Below are 23,148 nucleotides of genomic sequence, written 5' to 3'. Positions count from 1 at the left end.
AGGGCATTGATTGTCTGACGCTTTCTGCTCCGTCACCATGTCGACCGGACCCGCTCATTCGTCGTCTCTCAACGCGGTTGACGACAACGCGAATCGAGGGCGCCGGACGTCATTTTTCTCGCTTTCTCCCACTCACCACTCGGAAAACAACCTCACATTATTAGACGCGGAGGACGAATTCTGCAACCCGTTGGATTACATGGTGGAGGATACGCGGTGGGATTTATCCCCAGAAACAATGAATGCGACCGCAGACGGGGGGGATGATCATCGTCAAAACACACCGCAAGCCGCATCTCCCAGCATGAATTACGACGACAGTGAGCGAGATAATAGCGTTTTTGAGCAACAAGATCGTGATGATACACAATTAAGTCTCGATTCACTACCTCCGTTACCCGATCACGATGATAGCAGTCTCGAAGAACACAGCGACCACGGCCGCGCGGAGAACCAAACCTTTCTGGAAGAGAACGAGATGCGGAAGAAACTGATGGACATGGAGTCTAGCTTTCTACCAGAACCTTCAACTATTGAGGTTGCCGCCGCGGGCCGTACTGCGGGCGCTGACGATACATATGTGGTTGGAGCGGTGGATGAGGAGCCTGCGTTGGATTTTGCAGAGCCATCCTGGGCCGCACCAGACGATTCTAGCCACGACTTAACATCGACAAACAGTGGTGTTCCCATTCCACCTAGCCCCGGCATCGGACCCACGGAAGACAGCACACTGAATCTGGATGCGACACTAGCAGCATCTGGGGAGCAATATGGCGATAATACAACGATGTTGGAAGCGATACCGTCGTCCCCAGCTGCCGCTGCGGCAGCTCGAATGGGGAGTCGGAATCAATCTTTGTTGCATGAAAATGTCGATGGAGCGAGTCAACAGGAACCCAATCAGCTTTCTCAGGAATATTTGGTCGGCCAGTCCTCGGTAGAGAGCGGCAATCAGTCTTCACAATCAGCGCAGGATTTCCGAAACCAATCTACAACGCAGTCTAGGATATTCAGTGACACCACTACCGGCGACGCGGACAACGCATCTCGCACAAGTAGCCGAAGGAGTAGCCGTCCTAAATATTTGAACAGCCGTCAATCCGCGAACCGGCTCTCTTATTCTTCCGCGGCAAGTGCTGCTACTGAAGGAACTCACAGTGATGCCACCTTAGGTGCTGCGGACTATGCGCTCCAATCCGGAGGTGCCGCACCCAATCTGACTGTGGGGTCTCACCGCAACAACTTGGCTAGATCAGTGAGTTTGGGAAGTATGGCGTCTGGGATATCGGGGTACAGCGACGAGAACATTATGAATAAACGAGACATGAGTGGGACCACAGATAGCGGCCTGCAGACTTTAGATGAAGAAGAGAGCTTGCAATCGCGTCCCGTTTCATCGCATCAGCAACATTCGGAGCCACAATCGCAGTCAGAATCTGCTGACGAAACTTCTGGACCAATGACGCCCAAGGCTAAAGCTCGCGACCAAGGGTTTCCGACTGATACCGTAATTGCGGAACGGGTTAAAGATGTCCAAGTCCCGAGTGCTTTTGTAAAGCAATACCGTGAAGACTTTGGTCACGGACCGTCACCCGACAAGCGAGGGCCCGGCATGACCCCCGGTTTCGCGCGCAGCGGCCGATCATTGACACTGAAAGAGCAGAGCAGCACGATTGACCGTCTTTCGAAAGAAAACTTCGACTTGAAAATGCGGATACATTTCCTCAATGAAGCTCTAAACCGTCGCTCGGAGGAAGGAATCAAGGAGATGATTTCCGAAAATGTCGAGCTAAAATCTGATAAATTGAAATTGCAGAAGGATAACCAAGGGTTGAAACGAAAGATTCGCGATCTAGAGAAGCAACTTAAAGATCAGCAGTCTGATAAAGAGTCGATGAAAAACCATGACCCGGAAGGCTCCGACGAAGATGACCGTGACAACGCCCATGATGAGGAATTGATATACCTACGGGAGCGGGTCGAGACGTATGAGCTTGAAATCGAGCGGCTAAGATCTGAGAGCATGGCGAGGGAAGGCGAGAAACGGAGATTGGCAGAAATGGTTAAATCGCTAAATGATGGGAGGCCCGTAGGGTCAGATTCCGGAGCTAGGGAGGAGAGGGTAAGTCGTGGAGCTGACGACGCACTAACTTTGAAATATGTGCTAATGTGATTTGCAGGATATGTGGAAAGACATGCTCGAGGCGGAAACCGCTGCTCGCGAACAGGCTGATGATGAGAACAAGAGATTAAGGGAAGAACTGATGCGGTGCCGAAACGAGACGAGCTTCTCCGTAGCACCAGTAGCACCTTTGAGGACAGGGAACCGCGACCGTGGAGGCTCTATGGTATCGTATTCGGCTGCTTCTGACAGAGACATGCATCGCAATGCTGCAACCGGCAGCTCTTCCAGTTCAACCCTTGTAATGGAATATGAGCTGTTAAAGCAGGAAAATGCAGAGTTGCGGAGAGAGGTCAGCGCCCAGACTTCAATGTTGACGTCCCGGAACCGAGAGAAGGAACGCTTATATCAGGAGATTGAAGAGTTGAAACTCGGCCAACGTCGGGATCGATCCATTGCTGGCGACAGCATATTAGAACGGTCTGCCTCTAGAGCTCAGGGACGGCCACCCTCGCGCTTCAGTGACCAAACCGGTCAGTCTCCAGTTGACGACGCAGAGCGCGAAGATTGGGAGGTCCGCAACGGGCAACTACGCGACCAAGTTTCGACACTTAAACTGGAAAATCAGGCTATCCGGCAACAAGTCGATGATTACTCCAGGGAGCTTGAAGCACTGGATAAAGCCTACCAGGCTGATGTAGACCAAGCTGAAGAAGAAATACAGAATCTCCAGCAAGAACGTGACCAGGCATTGCAGATGGCTGACGAAAGGGATGCCGCCTTCCAGGACCTGAGAGCCGAAGCCCAGGAAGAGCTGGACGCTATCGGTGACGAGCTGGATCAAAAGGTTGAGGAGTGCCAACGCCTCACGGAAGACCTACGAACGCAGGATGAGAATCTAAGAGCACTGCAGGCAGAAATGCGCTCCGCTAGCGAAGGCATTATTCGTTTGGAAGAAGATGCACAAAATAACCTACAGCGGTACAAGGCCGTGCAGCAGGAGCTTGAAGAGTGCAATGGAGAGATGGAGTGCTTAGAAAAAAGCTTGTACGAGGCGAATTCCAAGGTCCAGCGCCTCTCAGTCCAAATCGAGTCGAGCCACAATGAGATCGCATTCCTCCGAGAGGAACAAGATGGCGACAAGATTAAGATTGGAGACCTGGAGTCTGAACTCAAGACATATCAGATGAGCCTTCAGAGTGAAAAGGATAAGACGAGCGAGCTAGAAGAGCGCCTGGCCGAAGAAAGGCACCAGCGCGAGGTTGTTGGAAGCAAGGAGAAGCAAGAGGTTCAGCGGATTATGAACGAACTAAACCGCGAGGCTTCTGCAGCGAAGGAGGAGTCTCGCAAGTTGAAAAAGAGCCTCTCGGCGCAAGAGATTGAGACGGCTACCTGGAAAGAACGCCTGACTGATTTGGAGAACAATCTGCGAGAAACACTCGGCGACATCAGCGGCAGCCGGTCCAGCTTGATATCTAACATTACGAAGTTGCAGAAGGAACTTGAATCTACGGCTCTAGAGCTTGAGAGCACGCGGTCTACGCTGGACGAGAAAGATTCGCTGCTACGAAACCGCGATGCACTCCTCGAAAGTCATGGACTCGAGTCTCGCAAGTTATCCGAACTCCTTGACCGTGAACGCCACGCTCGTCGTGCAGACAAGCAATCATTCGATCAAGCACTCAAATCCCACCATCAAGCATCGCGGACCATCACACAAAACAACTCTCGTATCACCGAGTTAGAAAGTGCACGGAGCCAAGACCGCAAGCGCTTCGTTGGCCTCGAACAACAGTTTCGGGAACAGCTCAATGAGCGGAATTCCATGCTGCTGACAATTTGGAAACGCTTGTCCGGCATGTGTGGACCAGATTGGGCTCATTCCAACAGCTTGATCAACGGCAACTTACCAAGCCAGGAGGTTATTGGTAATATTCTATTTTGGCCTGGGTTTAGCCGAAACCTCTTGCTCGCCGTCAAGACTCTCGAGAGCGTGATATCGGGCTTCAAATCCCGCGTTAAGGATGTTGAGCGGAACCTCACAAAGCAATATCAAACCCTCGAGCACGCCTTTGGTTTGCGAATCAAAAAGCTGGACAGGTTGGAGGAGACGACAATGAACATGCGCGCCCAATTGCAAACTCGAAACCTAACCGGACTCTCACCCGAGTTATCCAAACTTCGCGGCGAGAACCGACTGTTGAAAGCCGAGCTCAATCTCCTTCAGGCACATCCGCGTAGCCGTGGCACTGGCACAGCCGATATGGGAGGCTCGCCCCGAGCGTCTACCACTGATGTAACAGAACGTGGCCCGTTAGTCCGCGCCAATCCAACAGCTGATTCGTCTCCCAAGAGCATTTCTCGATCCGGCATCCCGCACCCATCCCAAATTTCAACATCAACAACGCTAGCTGAAAACACCGGCGCCGTCGCGCGTCCACGGCACAGATCATCAGAACCGGGTAACCAAGAAGTATGGATAAAACGCCTGCACGAACTAGAAAAGAGACTCAAAGGGGAACGCGAAGCGCGCCTTTTGGATCGCAGTGGAGCTAGAAGGCGTCTTGAAGAGCGTGACGCCGAGAATAAGCGGCTCCGCTCACAGCTAGACAGACAACGTCTCCGAAAGGGCATCCCAAGAGAGGTTTCCGCCGATGATGGGGCCCAGGGGGCCGGCTCTGACCCCACCACCGGGGAGGAGGGGTATAAAGATCAGGACGAGGAGCACAGTTCGAGTGAAGGTGAGGGTATTACCGTTGATATTGAAGTCTGACTTTTGGTCATTTCAACCGATTGATCTATTGTTATGCATTCTTAGCGGTACCTTTAGTGTTGGGCTTTTTTTTTTATCCTACTCCTATTCTTTTGTGTACGACGATGACCTATATACCCTGGCTTTCTTTATCGTTAATATTGATGCTATGACGGCTGATGTACCTTATCTTAACGGATCGTCATTCATAATGAACGCTTAATATGATGACTATGATGACTATACCTAAAATTACAAGTTGTAGTATACACCATCCACCAACAATTCTTGCATATTTAATATCGACTATGCCACAGCTACTGGTTTCTCCATCTGTGCCACATTCCTCACCTGCTTCGCCCACCTCAATCCACAGCTATTACACAAATCCCTATTCCCACTCGGCCCCCGTCGCCACTCCGGGGTCGTCTTAGTGTGACACATAACACAACTCTTCTCAATGACAGCAGCACTCTGTTTTCTCCTTCGTTTCTTTCCCCTAGCAAGGAGACGCTGCGCTTCCTCTGCTAATCCACGATTCTGCTTTTCCAACTCGCGGAGCTCAAAATACCAGCTTGAGCCTCTGGTAGGGTTCAGTTCTTCAAAGAGATGGGTGGCCTCGGCGGAGGCCGAGCCGGAGCTGGACTCACTGACAAGAGATGAGGACACGGCTAGCGTTGCAGAGGACGTCGTGAAAGGGTGCGGAAAGTTAGGGTGAGGTTTCAGGTGAAGCGCTGATTCGGCCGTTTGCAGCTGGCGTGTATCTCCCGACTTAGCATCACCTGAGTTTTGGCTTCTGCTTTGGTCCCGTGCCTGGTCGTCCGTTGTACTTAACGATGGTTGCTCTTGTGGTTGGACAGGTTTTGGGAAGCGAAGGTGGGCGATGAGGAAGTTGGGTTTTGAGTCGTCTTCTGGCATGTCTCCTGGGTATAGGGTTATTTGCGTGGCCAAGGCATGGCCTTTCCGGTGGCGGATTTGATGTGTGAACGCAGTTTGTTGGTCGTTACGGGAGGATTCTAGCGCTTGCTGGATTCCACATTCTGGCTGTAAGTTGTCACTTACGAGGATGTCTTGTATGCATTTGCCCATGAGATCGTCGGATGAACGGCCAAGGACTGTGCGGGATTTCGAGGACATGAACAGGATGATCCCTGACAAGGATAGTTTGGCCCAGAGGTCATTCTCCATGAGGCCGCCGCGCTCAAGATAAGCGAGTTGGATGGACGAGTATACGGGGATGATTCTGCCGACTAGGACCATATATTGTCGTCCTTTTTCGGTGATATGCCATCCTCCATGATTTTCAAACCAAGTGAACCCGCTATACTTTCTCCGGATACGATATATTACACTTATAGGGCCATCAGAGGTGCAGGCTCGCAAGTCCCGAGTGACAGGCCCAATATCGCTCGGGTGGCAGATTGCGGATAGCGTCTTGCCGAGGAGGTCGCTTGTTTTGTACTCGAGCATTGTTCGACAAGAGGGTGACAGATAGAGGAATTCCCCTTCGTAGGAAAGGACAAAGATCACGTCGTCAGTGTTCTCCACCAGCATATGATGCAAATGACTCCTGGCTACAGGTTGGCCTGCAACAACGCTGTCTAGTATGACTGATACTTGACTCGGGCTAAACTGAGTGGCAGGATCATGGTAATCCTGATAGATATCTGGCGAGGGTACCGCATAATTCGGTAGTTGGGTCCGGTGGTAATCGATCATGTAAGTGCCACCTAGTCCGGTTAGTTTAGCTCAAGGCTTAAAATAAAGGCCAAACAAACCGGAATTCCTCTTAGTGACAGCATCCGGCCGCTCAACCAAATCGACTTGAAACCCCACAAAATAGTCCTTGGAATCCCAGTGTACTGGGATCATCGTCACCAGATTCATGAATGGTTGTCCTCCCTTTCTGTAATTGATGATGCTCACTTGAATTTCCGACATTTGCTCAATTGCGTAGCGTAAACGCAAGGCCGTATATGAGTCGACAAACTTTCGAGGCTCGCCCCTTTCAACCTGAGCATTTGGACTTTGCAGAAAACGACAATTTTTCCCGACAATCTCCCTTTCGGTATATCCTGTCAGCCGTTCAAACGCGTTCGAAACATAGACAATCGGGTGGTCCTCCAAAGTGAGGTCACAAAGTACGAAGGCACATGAGAGATCGACAGGACCAAGGTCGATTTTAGGATCGTGCCGTGATACCACTCTGCCCTATACACTAAGTTAGGCAAACACATTCAGAGGAATCGGCAAGATAGATGCGTAATAGAACAGCTTTGTGATGGATGAAGCAGGTATGAAAGGACAATGTTTTACCAAAATGCCCATCATATCAAATCCACTTTGTGAATAGATATTAGAATATGGCGTGCTTTTTCGAGTCGTTTCTGATTCCGGGATAGCTGAAGTATGGCCTTTTGAGTAACCCGCCATCAGCCAATGAAGGGCCTTTTGTACTGATTAGCTGCTTACTCTTTCCTGGCAATGTTTTTGGTTGGATAAACCGGTGGACTGGGCCTGATACCGAGGCCTGGGGAAGACTCTGGACATGTTGGTGCTGCAGAACTTGGGAAGCTTGGCATGTTGAAGGCTCAACTTTGCAAGTGGCTGCCAATGGTTGAGAAAGGGCACTTGAATTTGAAGGAGTAATACCCCCACGAATATGAGGCTGGTCCCAGCACATGCTCGGGGTGTAGTCTCCGGATTGCGTGGTGGAATATGCGGAGATATTCTCCGGTCTGGAAGCTTGTGGCTGTAAGGAAGCAATGTTATCTAGCGCGCGACCCAAAGGTAATGAAGACGACGGATGCGTAGAGAGGTCGTAAGGAAAACTATCTCCGGGACCTAAACCCATTGACATCGAAGGATCTGTTGCGGGGTCATACCCAAGCAAGGGATTGCGCGGTTGATAAACATAATTTTGTACCGGAATTGAGGAAGAAAAGGGCGCTATTTTTGCATGCAGAGCCTCGTTGTTGCTTATTTCACGATCTTCAGGCTGGGGTGCAGAGTATTGTTCGTTATAGTAGACATCATTGAAGTCATCAATAGCTCGATTGGCCATGGTGGGAATCCGATCGATCGATCGATCGGATCCAGTTGTCTGGGCCAATAGACGAGCGCAGAACGCAAGATGACACGAGATTGGTACGACGAAGCTTCCCCAGATTCACCAAAAATGATGGAAAACAGTGGCACAGAGGTTTGCGATTGTCAACATAGAAAGAATCGCACCCGGGGGAAGATCGAAAGAGGGCGTATCCCACGCTAAATTCCGACAAACCCAGAGGGTCAAATACGCAGAAATAGGCGAGCTGGGTAGTCATGCATTTAAGTAAATATGTCAAGGACTCGCTCAATCCGTTCACGATCAACGGGGGAGCTTCAACCGGGAGCTGGAGGCAGGGAGTTCAAGCCGTCCATGTCCTGTCGTTGAATGACGGAGCAAGTAGCGATCAACGCCGCCTCCATGGCGAGTGGGACGATTGGGTTCTGCCAATGAGAACGAGAAGAGGCGGGCGATGTGTCAAGCGGCGAAGAGAGCAATTGTGATCAATCCAGAATCGAATATCCGATGAAGAAAGGGGAAGGCGAAGGATTGGCTGGAGATGCGAGGGCGAATATGGTCGCATTTTGCAGAAAGTCAACGCTCAATTCCTGTGGAATCACGTGGCGGATACCAGGTCTCTACATAGGTCTTAAAAATGTAAATCGGCGTGGAATCCAGCAGAGCCCAGACTCCAGGAAGATCTGGAGCGAGCTTCTCAACCAGGAACCGGGTCGAATATCTCGCATTGACGTCGATGCCTTGGAGCCTTGAACTGCAGCCGAATCCCTCGCGCCGCGGGCGAGGACCATCCACGCAAACTTGCAGAGTAACATGGAGCGCAATTTCATTGTGCCTTACCTTTCTGGATAGCATAAGCCGGCGATTTGCCTGCGAAATTAGCTCCTCTTTCTGTATGTTCTACGTTGAGGTATGCAACGATGCTGATTGCAGTCTTTCCAATTTATGAAGGGTGATGATCCTCAGCCGTTATCACCACCACAAATTATTCCCCGATAATCGCTGCAAAACGGCCAAGGGGCACGACTTTCTTTGTTCCACAGCCTCCCCTCAGCCTCCTCTCCCTTTCTGTTATACATCATGCTATCTTTCTCCAGTTACACTCCTTGCTGTCAGGGTTGATAATATATCGGCTGGTCGAGCTACCTTCTTTGCTTTTGCACGCGCCCTGTTTGTTTCTTTTCTTGAAGTCAGGCACCCAAAACATTCCCCGAACTCCAATCATTCCATCGTACTGCGGCTTGTTCCAACAAACTTGTGATAGCTTCATCACAACCTCATCATTGCTTTGTTGATCTAATATTTGATTTGTAATCATCCCCATTTCGACGAGACAAAACAATCCGCTGTGTACGTATCGGTCGACCCATAAAAACATTATGGGAGACGCCCCAAACAAAATCTCGATCACTATTTGCGGGGATGGTGGATGCGGTATGTTGTGCAACATTCTTATATCTCACATCTCCAATCCGATCTTCGCGGCCTTTTTTTTGGGGGGAATGCAATTCCTCAATNACAGTCAGTGCATGTCATTAACTGACGATAGGAAAATCCTCCATCACCCTGCGACTGGTCCGCAGTGAATGGGTCCACGAGTAAGCCAATTCCATGCCATATGGTCAATTGACAATTCTAACACATTCCATTCATATTTAGATACGATCCTACCATAGGTAACAAACACTCACCCACCCAAAATACTCGATACCAGATTCTCATACACATATCGTGCTTCGTTAGAGGACTCATATTCGGTCACGCGCACCATTGATGGCGAACAATATTTCTTATCTATCACTGACACCGCGGGTCAGGAGGAGTATCGTGGTCTATGGGCGGCATCCAACCTGAAGTCCGATGCGTTCCTCCTCGTCTACGACATCACCAGCGAGTCCAGTTTAAGTGCACTGGATTATTTCATGGACATGATCGAGATGGAGACCGATCAACGTGCGGAGGACAACCTGCGGTTGTTAAAAGAACTTGGAAGTAGTGCTCGGGGGTTGGAAGTCGGAATGGCTGCACCAGTCAGGCTTGTCGCGGGCAACAAATGTGATCTCAAGGACAACCGCGTCATCAGTGCCAAGGATGGTCTAGAGTATGCTCGAAAACATAACAGCGGATTCATGGAGACAAGTGCACGGGAAATGGTCAATATTGAAGAAACATTTGCTCGTATGAACCTCATGTCTCCGTGCATTGCGCAATCTGACATTCTCTAGTTTTGGTCCGTCGTGTCGTGGAAGCCCGTCGGGAGCACCACCAATATAACCAGGAGCTAACAAAGCCAACTCGTCATGTGGGATTCTCTCTGAAGAAGCCTTCTACTGGCGCATTGTCGAAGAAGGAATCAGACGCAAACTTTCCAAAACACGAAAACAAACGCCAAAGCATATTCCACAGCCTGTTAAAGGGGAGCCGGCGCACAAATAATGGCCAGGAGGAAACTGAAAAGAATCCGGAAACACCAGAAGAGTTGTCATCAGATGGCGAAACCCCGAGCCGATGGAAACGTATGTGTTGTTGTTGAGCATCGTCCTGAGCTTATCATTTGGAGATTTCGACGATCTCCCTATACCCATTTGTACTTATTGACCCGCTCGGTGGACATATATGCATTATATTATCAATCATGCGCAATATTGTCTTACTACTTTTGTATAATAGATTTCAGATGTCAAAAAGACCGAGCTTGAGTAATCCATCTCAAAGGCTCAGTGAACCATGAAGTCATTGATACCTAAGCTAAGCCTATGCCGCGACAATTTCTGCATGCCGATATTTTAGCCGCCACTGAATTACCTTGAGGTAACGCTAGCAAGTAGCACGTTGAACTAAATTCCGGCGAAAATTTATTCGCTATTGGAACTTCAGTTCGCATCGTTATGACGTTGGTTGGCTTCCAGACTTGGGGAGTGGATCAGTCGGGGTCACGACACACTCCCGCAAAAGACGTGTATCCTACCTATGTAGTGACCAAGATCTAGAACTGTCCAGGGAAAAAGAAATTTCAATTAAATGAACCCTAGTTCGTAGAGCCGTGCAGGTGTAATAACTAATAACCCATAAAACATTAAGCTGTAATAATCTTACCAGAGGAGAACCGCCGATGATTTGACATTACACAGACAGGAACTAAGTTTGCCATTAACTGATGAATTGCATCGAGAATAACTGGTCGATGACCGAGTGGCGCAAACATGAGGTCAAAGTCGGTTAGGTCTCGCCGCTATCACAGACTTCAGTAATTCAATTGCTTTCCCAATCGTAGATAGGCGCACGTCATGAGCCATAACGACGAGATCCAGCTTCTAGGTCTACAATCGTCGGTACCAGTTAACAGTATGCGGTACTAGTCTAATTCCTCAGGCGACGGACGCCATGCTTGAGCCTTGTCCAAGTGAGCAACCCACCGCCAGGCCCGATAACCGAGTGCGGAAGTTGACAGTGTCAAGCTTTCAGGAGAATCATCCGACTTATCCAGTATTGTCATAGTGAATCCGCTACGCGACACAGGCTTGCTCCGCCTGTTGGATCACCCGGATCAACTAGTATCAAGGAAACCCTCCCTGTTATTATGCCGTGCGCCGTGCGGCGTGCCCACAAGGCCAGCCTTGCAGAATGCTGAGACCGGAACAGTAGTACGTCGAATCGTCGATGGATGAATAAAGTGGATAGAGGAATTTACAAACAGCGTAGTGCCCGGCACCGACGTGCCGATGGAGAACCCGATCGTTGTGCCGTGAATCCGCTTATGCACTGGCGGGCAGGCATACGAGCAAGTTTCCAGATGCAGTACTAATCTGGAACAGAGCCATGCGCATGCGGAGTACTGCCCAGCATTATTCGGCGAACTGGTTTTATGAACGCATAGGGATCGCCGAGTCGGCCTTTGCTATTTTTGCTTGGCCGGTCGAGCACGAGCAGGAAGATTGTGGCGGTAGCAGCATAGTGTAGGGATACTACTCCCACCAGCCGCCTGCCCAGTGCCAATGGCCCAGCATCGAAATAAACATCCGATGTCCACCCCCCAGGTCGATCGGAAATACGGCTTGTTTTGAGCGACTTTTGGAGACAGCGGATGTGCCCCATGGAAGATCGAAAAGCAAAGACCGGATGACAGATAATCAGGGCCGAACATTATTAACAACGAAGCGACCAAGTTGCTCCATCTGGAAATGCAAATGTCTCCGAGCTCCGAGACTAGGCCGAGGCCAGCATGGGTTCGTTAACTTCGTTTGACAGATGTTTCCGCGATCCGGCCTCTTGTATTGCAATTTTCTTAACGAGCAGCTGCTAATTTGCCTTGCCTCGAATTGATCCATCAATCCTATGCCAGGCCGTTGAAGAGTCGCGACCGCAAGGGAACGATATGAGGAATCGACCCGGATAGTGCTCACTACTGAGTCAAGCCATAGGAAAATATAAGCTGACAGAGTGACGGCAAGGGTACCTACTGCAAAATTAAGTGTTCTGCACTCTGCAAATTATAAGTTACCAGAAATACGGTAAAGTTAATTATGACGGAGAACGGGTAACAAACAATCTCTGTAATGATGGACCCCCCCTTGGCCTTTTCAACTACGTACTTGGAACTTAAGGTCAGCTAGTTAGTAACTTGGTAGTTACCTGGATTGATATAATAAAAGAACCGTCCTCCTCCTGGCAAGCTTCGAAGATTTCCTGGCTTCAGAACCGGACTCTGACTTTTGGGCGACCAACCAACTCTGCCCGACTACACAAGCTACTACGACATACAGTCGCTAGCCATCAGGTGCAACCTCTCTCCCAATCCGGCCATATAGCCAACCCACCTTTGGTTCTGGGGTGCGACTCGCATTGCATTGGTCCTCAGCGCCTGAACCTTCTTTGCGCTCTTTGTATCATCGACTTTCCGAGCTTGACGTATTGATTGTCGATCCCATCATTACCAAACTATTGCACCAGCGACAGCTTCTGGGGAAACAGTCGCAAATAAATCTGCAGCTGGGGAAAAAAAAAAAAAACTTTAGAGCGAGTCTCGTGAAACTCAAATCTGAAGCTGGCTCTTTTTTATCTCCCATCTTTTCCTTTCTACACATTTGGTTCCGATTTCTACTATACACATATTGTTCACATACTTTCCTACAAACCAACTACGCAATGACGGCGCGCCAATCAACACCAGCGTCTGAGCACTCCCACTCAGATAGCGGCGTTCGCAAGCGAGTCTGCAAAGCTTGCGATCGCTGTAGACTTAAAAAGTCCAAGGTAAGCAAACAGGCTTCGGTCCAGCATCAGCACCCACTGATGCGCTGACCCGGTGTAGTGTGACGGTGCCAAACCGTGCGGTCGCTGTCGGGCAGACAACACGCTCTGTGTTTTCGGCGAGAGAAAGAAGGCTCATGACAAAGTATACCCCAAGGGGTGAGCATGCACCTGGCTTGACTTGATATATGTGAAAGTGACAAAAGCTAACTGCTCCTCTGCACAGTTACGTTGAAATGCTGGAGCAACAACAGACATGGCTAGTCAACGGTCTTCAAGAATTATATCGACGCCTCCTCGAAGGTGACGGATGGCAGGGCGAGCCACTAAAATGTGAACCCAACGGGCAGCCATTAACGCATGACCTACTCACCCAGCTGGGCGCTCTAGATCAGAGCAAACATGAACGATTCGAAGAAAGCGCCGACTCCATGCAGCAGGAATTATGGAAGAACAACGCCGGACACATGCAACGCCAGGAATCTTCAGATACCAGTTCCGAAAGCGCGCACTCACCCGTTGTGCCACCTCAGTTCTCGGATCCCTTCACTGCGCGGACTCTACCACAGACCCCAACGACATTACGAATAGATGCCCCTCAATCCACGATTAAGAGTGAACCGCATATGACGCCAAACAACCCTGCATATGTTACGCCGATGCAAACCATTTCCATGCCGCGTGTGGTGGACCCGTCAGACCTGCAAAGCGTCCAGCTACAGAACACCCATTGGCCTAGCCCTGGCTTCGGAAGCTTTGATGACATTGATATCATGTCCGCGCAGTACAACGGTTTGCCGTACGACGACTCCATCACGTCGCCAATGTTCAACCGCCAAATGCCAATGGGCCTGATACCAGGTTCATATATGGAGAATAAGAATGACTTTGAAGATTTTTTGAATACGCAATTGGAGATCACGTCGTGAGGCCGACCATTTGGTTACAAATACGCTGTATGATTATCTCGCATTATTGGAGGATTTTTGGGTCATTGTTTTCAGGATCACAGCTTTGGACCGGTCGGAGATCTTTTTATTGCGGTGTTTTGGAGTTGGCCAAAATATACGGAGTTCGCGGGCAATATCTCTGGGACTTCGGCAACAACGCATTCTTTATCATATCCCTTTCTATTCTTATCTCTACTCATCCTTTGATTCCAACTACTTATACAATAGAGGACGAACAATTTATCAGCGAAATGAATATTTATATTAATGACCTTACCACCTCAGGTTCCTGATCTTGGCACTCGACCATTGAGGTCCTTGGAAACTAGCACAGGCATCCGTGTTGGATATTCTCCATAACAATATCCATAAGCTACGTGCACCATACATGGCGGTGACGTCGAAAACGCCTGGATAATCGGAGGCTGGAGCACGTCACGAGTCACGCTGACTTGACTGACTGACTGTCGACGACTTTATCTCCGTCTCCGTCAGCAAAACCCGCCCCGAAGCACAAACCGACCGAGTCCAGACGGCGTCTCAAAGTTGTAATAAATCCAGTGGAGAAAAAACAAAAAGGAAAAAAGAAAGAAAAAAAGAAAGAAAAAAAGAAAAATTGCCTCGATCCACAGCCACAGCTTACAGTGAGCAACATAAGTTACAACGGTCGGCTGACTGGTCTTATCCTTCTCAGGGCAGAACGGGAGACTCCGTCCAATTTCCTGACAGAGAACAAGAACAGCTGAATTCACGTAAGGAAATGGCCGAAAAACCGATTATCCGAGTCCGACCGCACTCGGGTCTAGCAACCTGGCAATTTCCCTGAGGAGTTGAGGATCAGGACCTGATGGCCGTTCGAATCGTTCGTTTGCTGGTCGGTCCCGACATCTAGCAGCAACTAGTCAAGGCTAGTTCTACTAGCGGCGGGTTTGGATTTTGGACATCCAAGTCTCCATCTGAGCGGAGCCAGGGTTTTTTTTTTTTTTTTTGCGAATATTGGCGAAAACCGGCGATATCTTGGCCTGAGTGGTTCCTCGATTGTATAGAAAAGTAAGGCCTGACTAAGTACTAGTACCTATTTGGGTAGTCAGAACGACGAGCTTGGAACTGGACTTGGATGTGACTCTTTCGTGAGCCCTTGTTCGATTGGTCCATCACGCTGCTCTTGCTCCAAGTACGACTCTAGTCCGTGGCGAGCAATAGCATAGATCGGTCGAGGCCAGCTCTCCCAGATTTGTGGTTATGGTGAGGAATGTGGAATATGGTGTGGGTCCAGGAGGGTCAGCATCATGATGTGATAAGTCTGCCGTCATACATCCCAAGAGCCTGGCACTGTCGAACTTTGTACCTCGGGCTGGAGTTGCTACCACCACAGGATAGGGGTAGTCCTCGCTCTGATTAATACAGCGATGAGTCTACTCCGTACCATGCTCCAAGGCGCGACAGGGCAACCGAAGGGGTTTACCGTGATTGAGGGTTTGTCATGCACTCAAATTGCTTGGTAATGATACCTATGGTGATTTCTAATGCCAACGGATACAACCTCTGGGCGGTCGGCATAGGGCTGGACCACTATAGACGCCGTCTTCCTCAGATTCCAGAATCACATACGAGATTTCACTGCATATGAACATGGGTATGACTCAACGCGCCTTTGGCCGCCACGCCTTTTGTCAAGTCGTCAAGCCCGTTCAATGCTTTCCGGCACAAGCTGGTCTCGCCCGCGCCGTATTACCGAATATGGTAGGTAATTCTTCCGACGGTCATACCAACCCGCCCTGCATCCAAGTTCAAGGCCCAGCCCTTGCAGGCTTGAAATTCACCCGCGCGGCCATTGCCACGTGAGAAAAGCGCCCTTCTTAGGTGCGTATATCCGTGACGCTACAGACGACATCACTCATACAGAGTAGATGAAAATAACTCAACTTGCTGCCCAAACATGATCTGGTCAGTGAGTTGGCCAAGCACTGCACTGCACCCGCTTTGTCAGCGGCACCTGGATTGTGAATGCATCGGCACGGGGATTTCGGAACACGGGCGCTCCGCGGACGCCGACCGAATTAATTGACTCTTGTTAGTTGGGGCTTGGGATCAGCATCACTGACACATTGTTGTTTGCTGACTGCTGTTAAGGTTATGTTTTGAAAATACAATCTTATGCAAGGATGATCAAAGACTTGGAAACGGCCCGGGAATAGATGTTACGAGGATCGTGAGAGCCATCATCCTGGTTTTCTGCACTGCTTTCGTGTCACGTAGTACTACAAGGAGACGAGTGAAAATGTGTAAAAATGAGGAGCAGCTGGGCTATGAGTGTCGTTGGTTCCATGGAGCATAAAAATGACAACTTGGGCTAGGGTGATTCATGAATAGAAAGTATACTGGCGCTCGAAGTATCCCGCATCAGCCTGGAATTTCTTCTTCTCAATTTGAAATGCTCTTAAAACCAGGGCGGGGGAGTGCTGTTCGTGGGTGTTCACCAAGCAGACCTGCATTATATTCCAACTGAGATGTCACACAACTTAGGCGAACCACCACAGGCCAGTCCTGGGTTGAAAAGCGCTTATGCTCGATAAACCGCAAGCAATAATCCCAACAGACTTGATATCAAAGCTGACCTGAGCTCCGTGTGGCTGAAACACCCCCATTCTGCTATCACATTTGAACCTCAGATCATTTTCCGCTGGCAGGACATTACCCGATCCTGCTTTTAGCCTAATAGGGTGATATGGAGCTTCTGAGGAACTTTACGATTTAACCGCAAGCAAAGAAAAAGCCACCTATCGTAGGATAAATGTTGCTTGAAGCTGGAGCTTTCGTGGCCTTGAAGCGGGTATTTTCGTAGTATTGCGGGGTAGAAAACCCCTCCATAATACCATCAAGTTCCGCCCGGACACCCATTCAACCACGAACGTCGCCAATTACGAGTACTACACGCGCGAAGACAACCACAGCACTAGACAAAGAAACAGAAAAGTAAAATGGGTGACCACACCAGCGTCAAATTCTCCAACCTCGCTGCCATCATCCAGGAGTTTAACGTGGACGGGCAGAACATCGTGCAGGGCTTCACCAAGAAGGAATACTACGAGAAATACAACATCCCCTGGTTCGGCGCAACTATAGGCCGCGTCGCCAACCGCATCAAGAATGGAGTAATTGACAACCTCAATGGCCGTGAGTACAAGCTCGAGACGAACAATGCGCCCAACGCTCTGCACGGTGGAAGTCGTGGATTCGGACGGCTGGAATTCGAGGGGCCGACGATTATCAAGCGCGACGGCAAGGATGCGCTGCTTTATACTTACCTGAGTCCTGACGGTGACCAGGGGTATCCTGGTACCTTGGAGCTGAGGGTCTACTACGTCGTCAGCGAAGAGATCGAAGACGGGATTCCACGATCAATTCTCAACATCGAGTACGAGGCTGAGTTGGTGGGAGATGAGGTCGAGGAGACGGTCATCAACATCACCAACCACAGGTGAGTACTCGTTTTGCTTTTTGCATACCCACTTTCGTAAGTAAACCAGGTAGCTAACTACCAGCAAAGCTACTTCAACCTCAGCGGCGGCCCCAGCGCCGCAGAAGGAACCACCGCTAAACTCGCTACAAGAGACTATCTCCCACTAGAGACCGGCATTCCGCTTGGCCCAGTCGAGCAACACTCAGTTGACACGACGCAGCCCTTCGAGTTTGGGCCCAATAAGGCCGCCTTCGACGACTGCTTTGTCGTGGACCGCGACTTAAACGCTGTGCAGATTGACACACGCAGCCGGCCGTTGAAGCTCCTCGCCGAGTTCCGGCACTCAGACACCCGCATGAACCTGCAGGTGCATAGCACGGACCCAGCTTTCCAGTTCTATTCAGGCGCCGGTATCAACGTGCCTCAAGCTGATGAGGATAACCCTGCGCGGGGTGCTTGGGCGGGGTTCTGCATTGAGCCCAGCCGGTACGTCAATGCCGTTAACGAGCCTGGGTGGCGCCACACTGTTGTTTTGAAAAAGGGAGAGAAGTATGGAAGCAAGATTCTGTATAAGGCGTGGAGGGGCTAAGCTGTGGACGATGTTCATTAATTGCTTCGGACACTCTACCAATCGCTTGGTCTGTAACAAGTGTATTGGGAGTCTGGAAGTTCAGTTCTGTAGTTGAATTCAGAATAGCAGCAACGGTGCCGACTGTACCGATCCATCCCCATATCCGTCTCATAGTTTTTTGGAAATTTCCTGTCAATAATGTCATCAAACCCAAGCGGGGCCATGTCAACTCCACCACGAAAATTTTGTAAAAGCCGCACTCGAATCATAGTGAATAATCACTTTGGATTCCAGCGCAACACCGCGATAATAAGCGAGCAGATCCACTTTCCCGGGCATCCAGCACGCTTAAACGTTAAACCCGCGAAGTGGTGGGTAATAATGGATATACAGTTCGATCCGAGCGTAAAGTGCGAGCTAGTCTGCAATCTCCAAACGTTATGTGGCTCATGTTCCTGGGCGCCAAGGATTCTCGAAGTCGGCGCTTGTTCTAGCGCTCCAGCTCTGAACGTGATACCTGCGCAAACCTTCAAAAAAACACACTTCCCTTCACTAGCGTAAAATACAAACCCGGGTCTGGGGCGGCCTTGTCCCAGCCGCGTACGGTATTGTATCGAGTACGGCGATCTGCCGGAGTTGCAAGCTCGGAACGGAGAGTTGTGCATTCCAGCGTCCGACTCACGGGCTGCTTCAAAGTTTAGTCTCCCCAGTAACAGCTGAGAGCTGATCTACTAAGACCAAGGTAGGTAATTGACGAGGGGTTGCGGCAGCAGGGTTCTTGGAGTCGCTGCCGCACCTCTCATCTCCGGAGGAGTTGGTGTAATCATTACTATTAACGGGGTGTTGTCAGCCATCCACCGTCCGGAGAACGGCTTTAATTAGGTGAGATACGTGCATGAGAACAGCACCTGGTGGTCGGGGAGAGGGCGAGAGGGATCAGGATCCAGGATGAATTGTCTCATTATTGTGTGCTCCATCGGGTTCGAGCTCTTCTCCGCGGATGAACTTCCTCCCCGGGCTTTCGGGCATTAGATTTGTCCTGAGTCCTGACTTTTGATGAGGCCAAGAGGCGGCCCTTGGCAATGAGTATACGGAAACGGAGTATGGACTGAGCGAGGTAGAGTGTCACTGTTACGGTCTGTACTCTTGTCATCCTTGATGTTCATTCCATAAAGCAAAAAAAGTTACGAAATCTTTGTCCTTCCCTCCTGTCGCACAAATGGCATGGCATACTCCGGTTTGTTTTGTACTCGCCCTATGCGCATAGTCGCATGGTCGCATAACGGGCTTTGCTGATGCCGGTATGCGGGCGAGGGTTGTCAACTTGTTGACCGGCATCAGCAAAATGGGACGAAACCAATAACCATTGACACCAAATCAAACCCTGCAATCATCACAAGATCAATCCCACGCGACCCGATACTGCATACTCCTGTCTTGGGCTTTGTATCCGCCCCAGGTTCGAACTATAATGGTGGCCGTCACTTGTTTACCCCGCACTCGAGTCCGCTTTTATTTAACAAAGAAGTCGGGGAAGGTTTCGCGAGTTTGTTGGTTTTAGTATACGATGCACATGTGCTCCGTACTGTCACCCGTCAATGAATGTCTTGATTACGGTATTCTTGTTTATTTTGACCCGGAAGCATAGAGCAAGAAGTAATACCAGGCACTCTCTCGTCTCATCTTATTCAAAATCCCGACTATCCAGTACATATACTCGGGCCAGAAGAACCCAAGCCTTGGCTGACCCGTCCCAGAATGATGCTGCCTGCACAAAACAATTTCACAACGGGGCAGTGTTCGCGCCCCGTAACCATTGTCTTATCCGAGCGAACTGAACTCGTTTCAGTTCCAACCAGAGGGCAGTGCTTTTTATTAACTCCTGCCTATACGAAGTACGACTTTCGACGCGCCCACGCAGACAAGAGTCTTGGAGGGAGCGCCGAGGAAACCGGACGCTTTGGCAGGTCGGCTCATCCCTGACCTCAGATCCGCATTAGTCAATCCTTTCTCGGATTGCACTCGTAGCGATGCTTGGCTCGTAGGACTTTCCTCATAGAATTAACGCTTGGTTTCGTATTCGCTCTCGTAGTCCTTTGTCGTCCAAACATGCAGCAGCTGTGCGCCTGTGACGTTATGTTCAGACTAGCTCTGCTCTAGATCCTTGATGATATTGCTAGGCTCTTCCATTGAGAGGTACCGTATGTAACGTACCTTTTCTCGAACTGTAACGCTCTCTGCAAATACCTATCCAGCATAACACTCTTTTTACTTTTGGTCTTCTACTTCGAGTGCACTATAAATGCTAGCCACGTGATATCAAACCCTTACCCCCGGAACTACCCGAGCGCTCCCCGCGCTGAAGCGGAGAGCCACAACTTCCCCTCCATGATGATCATCTTCAGCCTTCGTCTGCCTTTATTTATACCTCAGATATACAAAAAGAAAGCAATACTGCGCAATGGCATCATCACACGGTGACCTCCGCCATCTCCTTCCGGCTACATACAAACGGCTCATCTCCGAATGGCTGGAGGAAGACTGCCCCAGCTTCGATTACGGCGGCTTCGTCGTCGGGGAGTCGGAGGGTGAGGCCAAGTTACTCGGAAAGAGCGAAGTACCTCCGCCTCTTTCTCTATACAGGAATGAAGCAGTAGCTAATTGGTACGATCAGGGTATAATCGCCGGCGTCCCATTCTTCGACGAAGTCTTCTCCCAGCTCGGATGCTCGTACGTTATGACCGCAGACAAAACACTCTTTACCCGACCCCTCCAATCCAGACCAATGCTAACAAATAACGCAACTAAAGAGTCGAATGGCACCACCACGAAGGTGAAACCCTCCCGGCGCAAACAAAAACCCATGTCGCAACCGTCCGCGGCCCCATCCGCAAGATCCTGCTCGGCGAGCGCGTCGCCCTAAACATCCTCGCACGGTGTTCCGGAATCGCAACCAAGACGTCCTCGCTCGTAAATGCGCTACGCTCGCACGGATGGCAGGGGACACTAGCAGGGACGCGCAAGACTACGCCGGGGTTCCGGGTTGTTGAGAAGTACGGGATTCTCGTTGGCGGTGCCGATCCGCATAGGCATGATTTGAGCAGTATGACTATGTTGAAGGATAACCATGTTTGGGCCTGTGCGAACAATGCGGCGTCTAAGACGGAGACGCCTGGCGTGAGTGGGGAGAACGATATAGCCGCGGCGATCCCGAAGGCCGTACAGGCTGCAAAGGCTGTCGGGGGGTTTTCAACGAAGGTTGAGGTTGAGGTCCGGAGTGTTGAGGAGGCGAACACGGCGATTGAAGCTGGGGCTGATGTGGTTATGTTGGATAATTTTACGTCCGATGGGGTGCGTGAGGCCGCGAGGAGGTTGAAGAAGGAGTGGGCTGGGAAGGGGAAGCCGAGAGGCTCGTTTTTGATCGAGGTCAGTGGTGGACTGAATGAGGGAAATGCCGTGCAGTATGTATGTGAGGATGTGGATATCCTCTCTACGAGTTCGATCCACCAGGGTGTTGGGATCGTGGATTTCTCCTTGAAGGTTTCGCTGCGCGACTAGACAAACTAGATAATGTGATGAATGTATAGTATATTTGTATCATTGGCAAATATTTTGATATCGTACATCTCTAGCCTTCTCTATAACAAGACACAGTATGTAGTTAGTATTTAGATTTCTCCAACCACATCTCCAACCATCTCCTCTCGAGCCTCTCAGTCTCCCAACCCTCTGTTCCCTGAGGAAGACCCTGTCCTCCCCGCTCTTCAACAGCAATTTTCACCTCGACACTCTCCATCGCGGAAACTCCACCACCTTTCCGAATCAACTTATCATCCAACGCAAGATACTCTGCATATTTCCTCAACCGCCGGCGATACAACGGATTCACCAGCACCGAAGGCCTAGTATGCGTCTTGACAAGCCCAAATACGGCACAAGCTCTCAAGATATCTTCCGCAGCGGCCCCTTCCACAAACGATGGGCTCGCAAAGCCAGAAAGCAGTTCCAGTTCCTCATTTGACCCCGCTTCCGGGATTGAAACGGAACCCTTCGTTGCTGTGGAATGCGCACTCAACGCAGCGCGCTTCCGATTCGCCCGTTGCGCGTTCTCCTTCGCGATCTGTTTCGGGATTCGACATGTATACGGCGTGACGGAGTTCCCCAACGCGAGAATTAGCAGCGGCGTAAATTCACCGCAGATGATCAGGATCAGGGTGAAGGGGATCATGCGCCGGACGTCATGAGATGCACGGTGCAGGAGCTGGAATGTTGAGCGACCAGTTCGGGGTTCGATGGCGTCATGCGTTCTATCACTTCCGGCGCCGCTTTTGAGAAAGAACCTCGATGGAGGCGACGTAGGTAGGTATGATGGGATGCCTAAGGAGCGACGAATTGGTAGTGATGTTCGATAGTTGTGATACACATTTTTGAGGCCTGTTTTGTAGAAGGAGAGGAAGGCGCGTCCGTAAGCAATCCAACGGGTGACTTTGTCGTTAAGAGGTGCGGAGGGAGGTATTGGTTCGGGGAGTTCGAGGTCTGCTGGGCGGGTGCTTGGGGGTGGATTGACGTCGTCTGCGAGGGGGGTAGAGGATGTCGACGAGGTGGAGGGGACACGCTTGTCCTTGGGCTGCGCCGAAGTCGATGGACGGCTGTGAGATTTCCCCGACGCGTAGCGGAGGTGAAGTCGATGTCGCGGGTTCTGTTGAAGGAACGGGGCGATTGCGAATTGGGGTAATTGCGGGCTGAGATGAGAAAGCCGAGCCCTCTGCGTGCTGATTGATGCCATCGATGCGAGATCCTGGAGATGGGTTGGCTGGAATGCAGTCGAAAGAACTGGCTGGCCAAAAGAATACCCTGGGGTGGGATGAAGGCCTGAGGCAGAGACAAGACCAAAATCCTCGCGTCCCAATATTATTTCAAGTTTAATTGAAATTTATTCGAAGCTTTCTATTCATTTCCTCATCATGTATTCG

The 23,148-nt window shown here is 50.3% G+C and overlaps 7 protein-coding genes across 7 annotated transcripts; 5 read left to right on the top strand and 2 right to left on the bottom strand.

Annotated features, from left to right (window-relative positions):
- Positions 1–37: 37 nt before the first annotated feature.
- Positions 38–4,895, top strand: ASPSYDRAFT_147348 (putative anucleate primary sterigmata (ApsB); the record flags this gene model as incomplete). Its single annotated transcript, XM_040841706.1, has 3 exons — positions 38–2,122; positions 2,181–2,819; positions 2,880–4,895. The coding sequence occupies 3 exons, from the start codon at positions 38–40 to the stop codon at positions 4,893–4,895; spliced, it is 4,740 nt and encodes a 1,579-aa protein (XP_040705445.1).
- Positions 4,896–4,968: 73 nt separating this feature from the next.
- On the bottom strand, positions 4,969–7,938 carry lreA (GATA transcription factor LreA; the record flags this gene model as incomplete). Its single annotated transcript, XM_040840282.1, has 5 exons — positions 4,969–6,604; positions 6,653–7,085; positions 7,191–7,276; positions 7,347–7,872; positions 7,906–7,938. 5 exons carry the CDS (start codon positions 7,936–7,938, stop codon positions 5,181–5,183), a joined length of 2,502 nt encoding a protein of 833 aa, XP_040705444.1. The 3' UTR covers positions 4,969–5,180.
- Positions 7,939–9,026: 1,088 nt separating this feature from the next.
- On the top strand, positions 9,027–10,517 carry ASPSYDRAFT_43546 (putative RAS small monomeric GTPase; the record flags this gene model as incomplete). The annotated part of the gene is made up of 5 exons (XM_040846683.1): positions 9,027–9,379; positions 9,493–9,539; positions 9,601–9,617; positions 9,685–10,119; positions 10,167–10,517. Coding segments are annotated over 4 exons (807 nt in total), but the record flags the coding sequence as incomplete, so codon positions are not given.
- A 2,569-nt stretch (positions 10,518–13,086) lies between these two features.
- Positions 13,087–14,120, top strand: ASPSYDRAFT_30116 (Zn(II)2Cys6 transcription factor domain-containing protein; the record flags this gene model as incomplete). The annotated part of the gene is made up of 3 exons (XM_040844738.1): positions 13,087–13,194; positions 13,253–13,350; positions 13,418–14,120. The coding sequence occupies 3 exons, from the start codon at positions 13,087–13,089 to the stop codon at positions 14,118–14,120; spliced, it is 909 nt and encodes a 302-aa protein (XP_040705442.1).
- A 2,651-nt stretch (positions 14,121–16,771) lies between these two features.
- On the top strand, positions 16,772–18,509 carry ASPSYDRAFT_43542 (uncharacterized protein). Its single transcript, XM_040846681.1, has 2 exons — positions 16,772–17,622; positions 17,692–18,509. Exons 1-2 carry the CDS (start codon positions 17,123–17,125, stop codon positions 18,191–18,193), a joined length of 1,002 nt encoding a protein of 333 aa, XP_040705441.1. The 5' UTR covers positions 16,772–17,122; the 3' UTR covers positions 18,194–18,509.
- Positions 18,510–20,636: 2,127 nt separating this feature from the next.
- Positions 20,637–21,733, top strand: ASPSYDRAFT_88171 (nicotinate-nucleotide diphosphorylase (carboxylating); the record flags this gene model as incomplete). Its single annotated transcript, XM_040851975.1, has 3 exons — positions 20,637–20,792; positions 20,850–20,905; positions 20,986–21,733. The coding sequence occupies 3 exons, from the start codon at positions 20,637–20,639 to the stop codon at positions 21,731–21,733; spliced, it is 960 nt and encodes a 319-aa protein (XP_040705440.1).
- A 103-nt stretch (positions 21,734–21,836) lies between these two features.
- Positions 21,837–22,961, bottom strand: ASPSYDRAFT_56861 (uncharacterized protein; the record flags this gene model as incomplete). The annotated part of the gene is made up of 1 exon (XM_040849283.1): positions 21,837–22,961. The coding sequence occupies one exon, from the start codon at positions 22,959–22,961 to the stop codon at positions 21,837–21,839; it is 1,125 nt and encodes a 374-aa protein (XP_040705439.1).
- Between the last annotated feature and the right edge of the window lie 187 nt (positions 22,962–23,148).

The sequence above is a fragment of the Aspergillus sydowii genome (genome assembly GCF_001890705.1).
Source record: "Aspergillus sydowii CBS 593.65 unplaced genomic scaffold ASPSYscaffold_3, whole genome shotgun sequence".
Lineage (NCBI taxonomy): Eukaryota > Fungi > Ascomycota > Eurotiomycetes > Eurotiales > Aspergillaceae > Aspergillus > Aspergillus sydowii.
The sequence above is the reverse complement of the archived record's forward strand: the minus strand, read 5'-3'. Positions and strand labels throughout refer to the sequence as shown.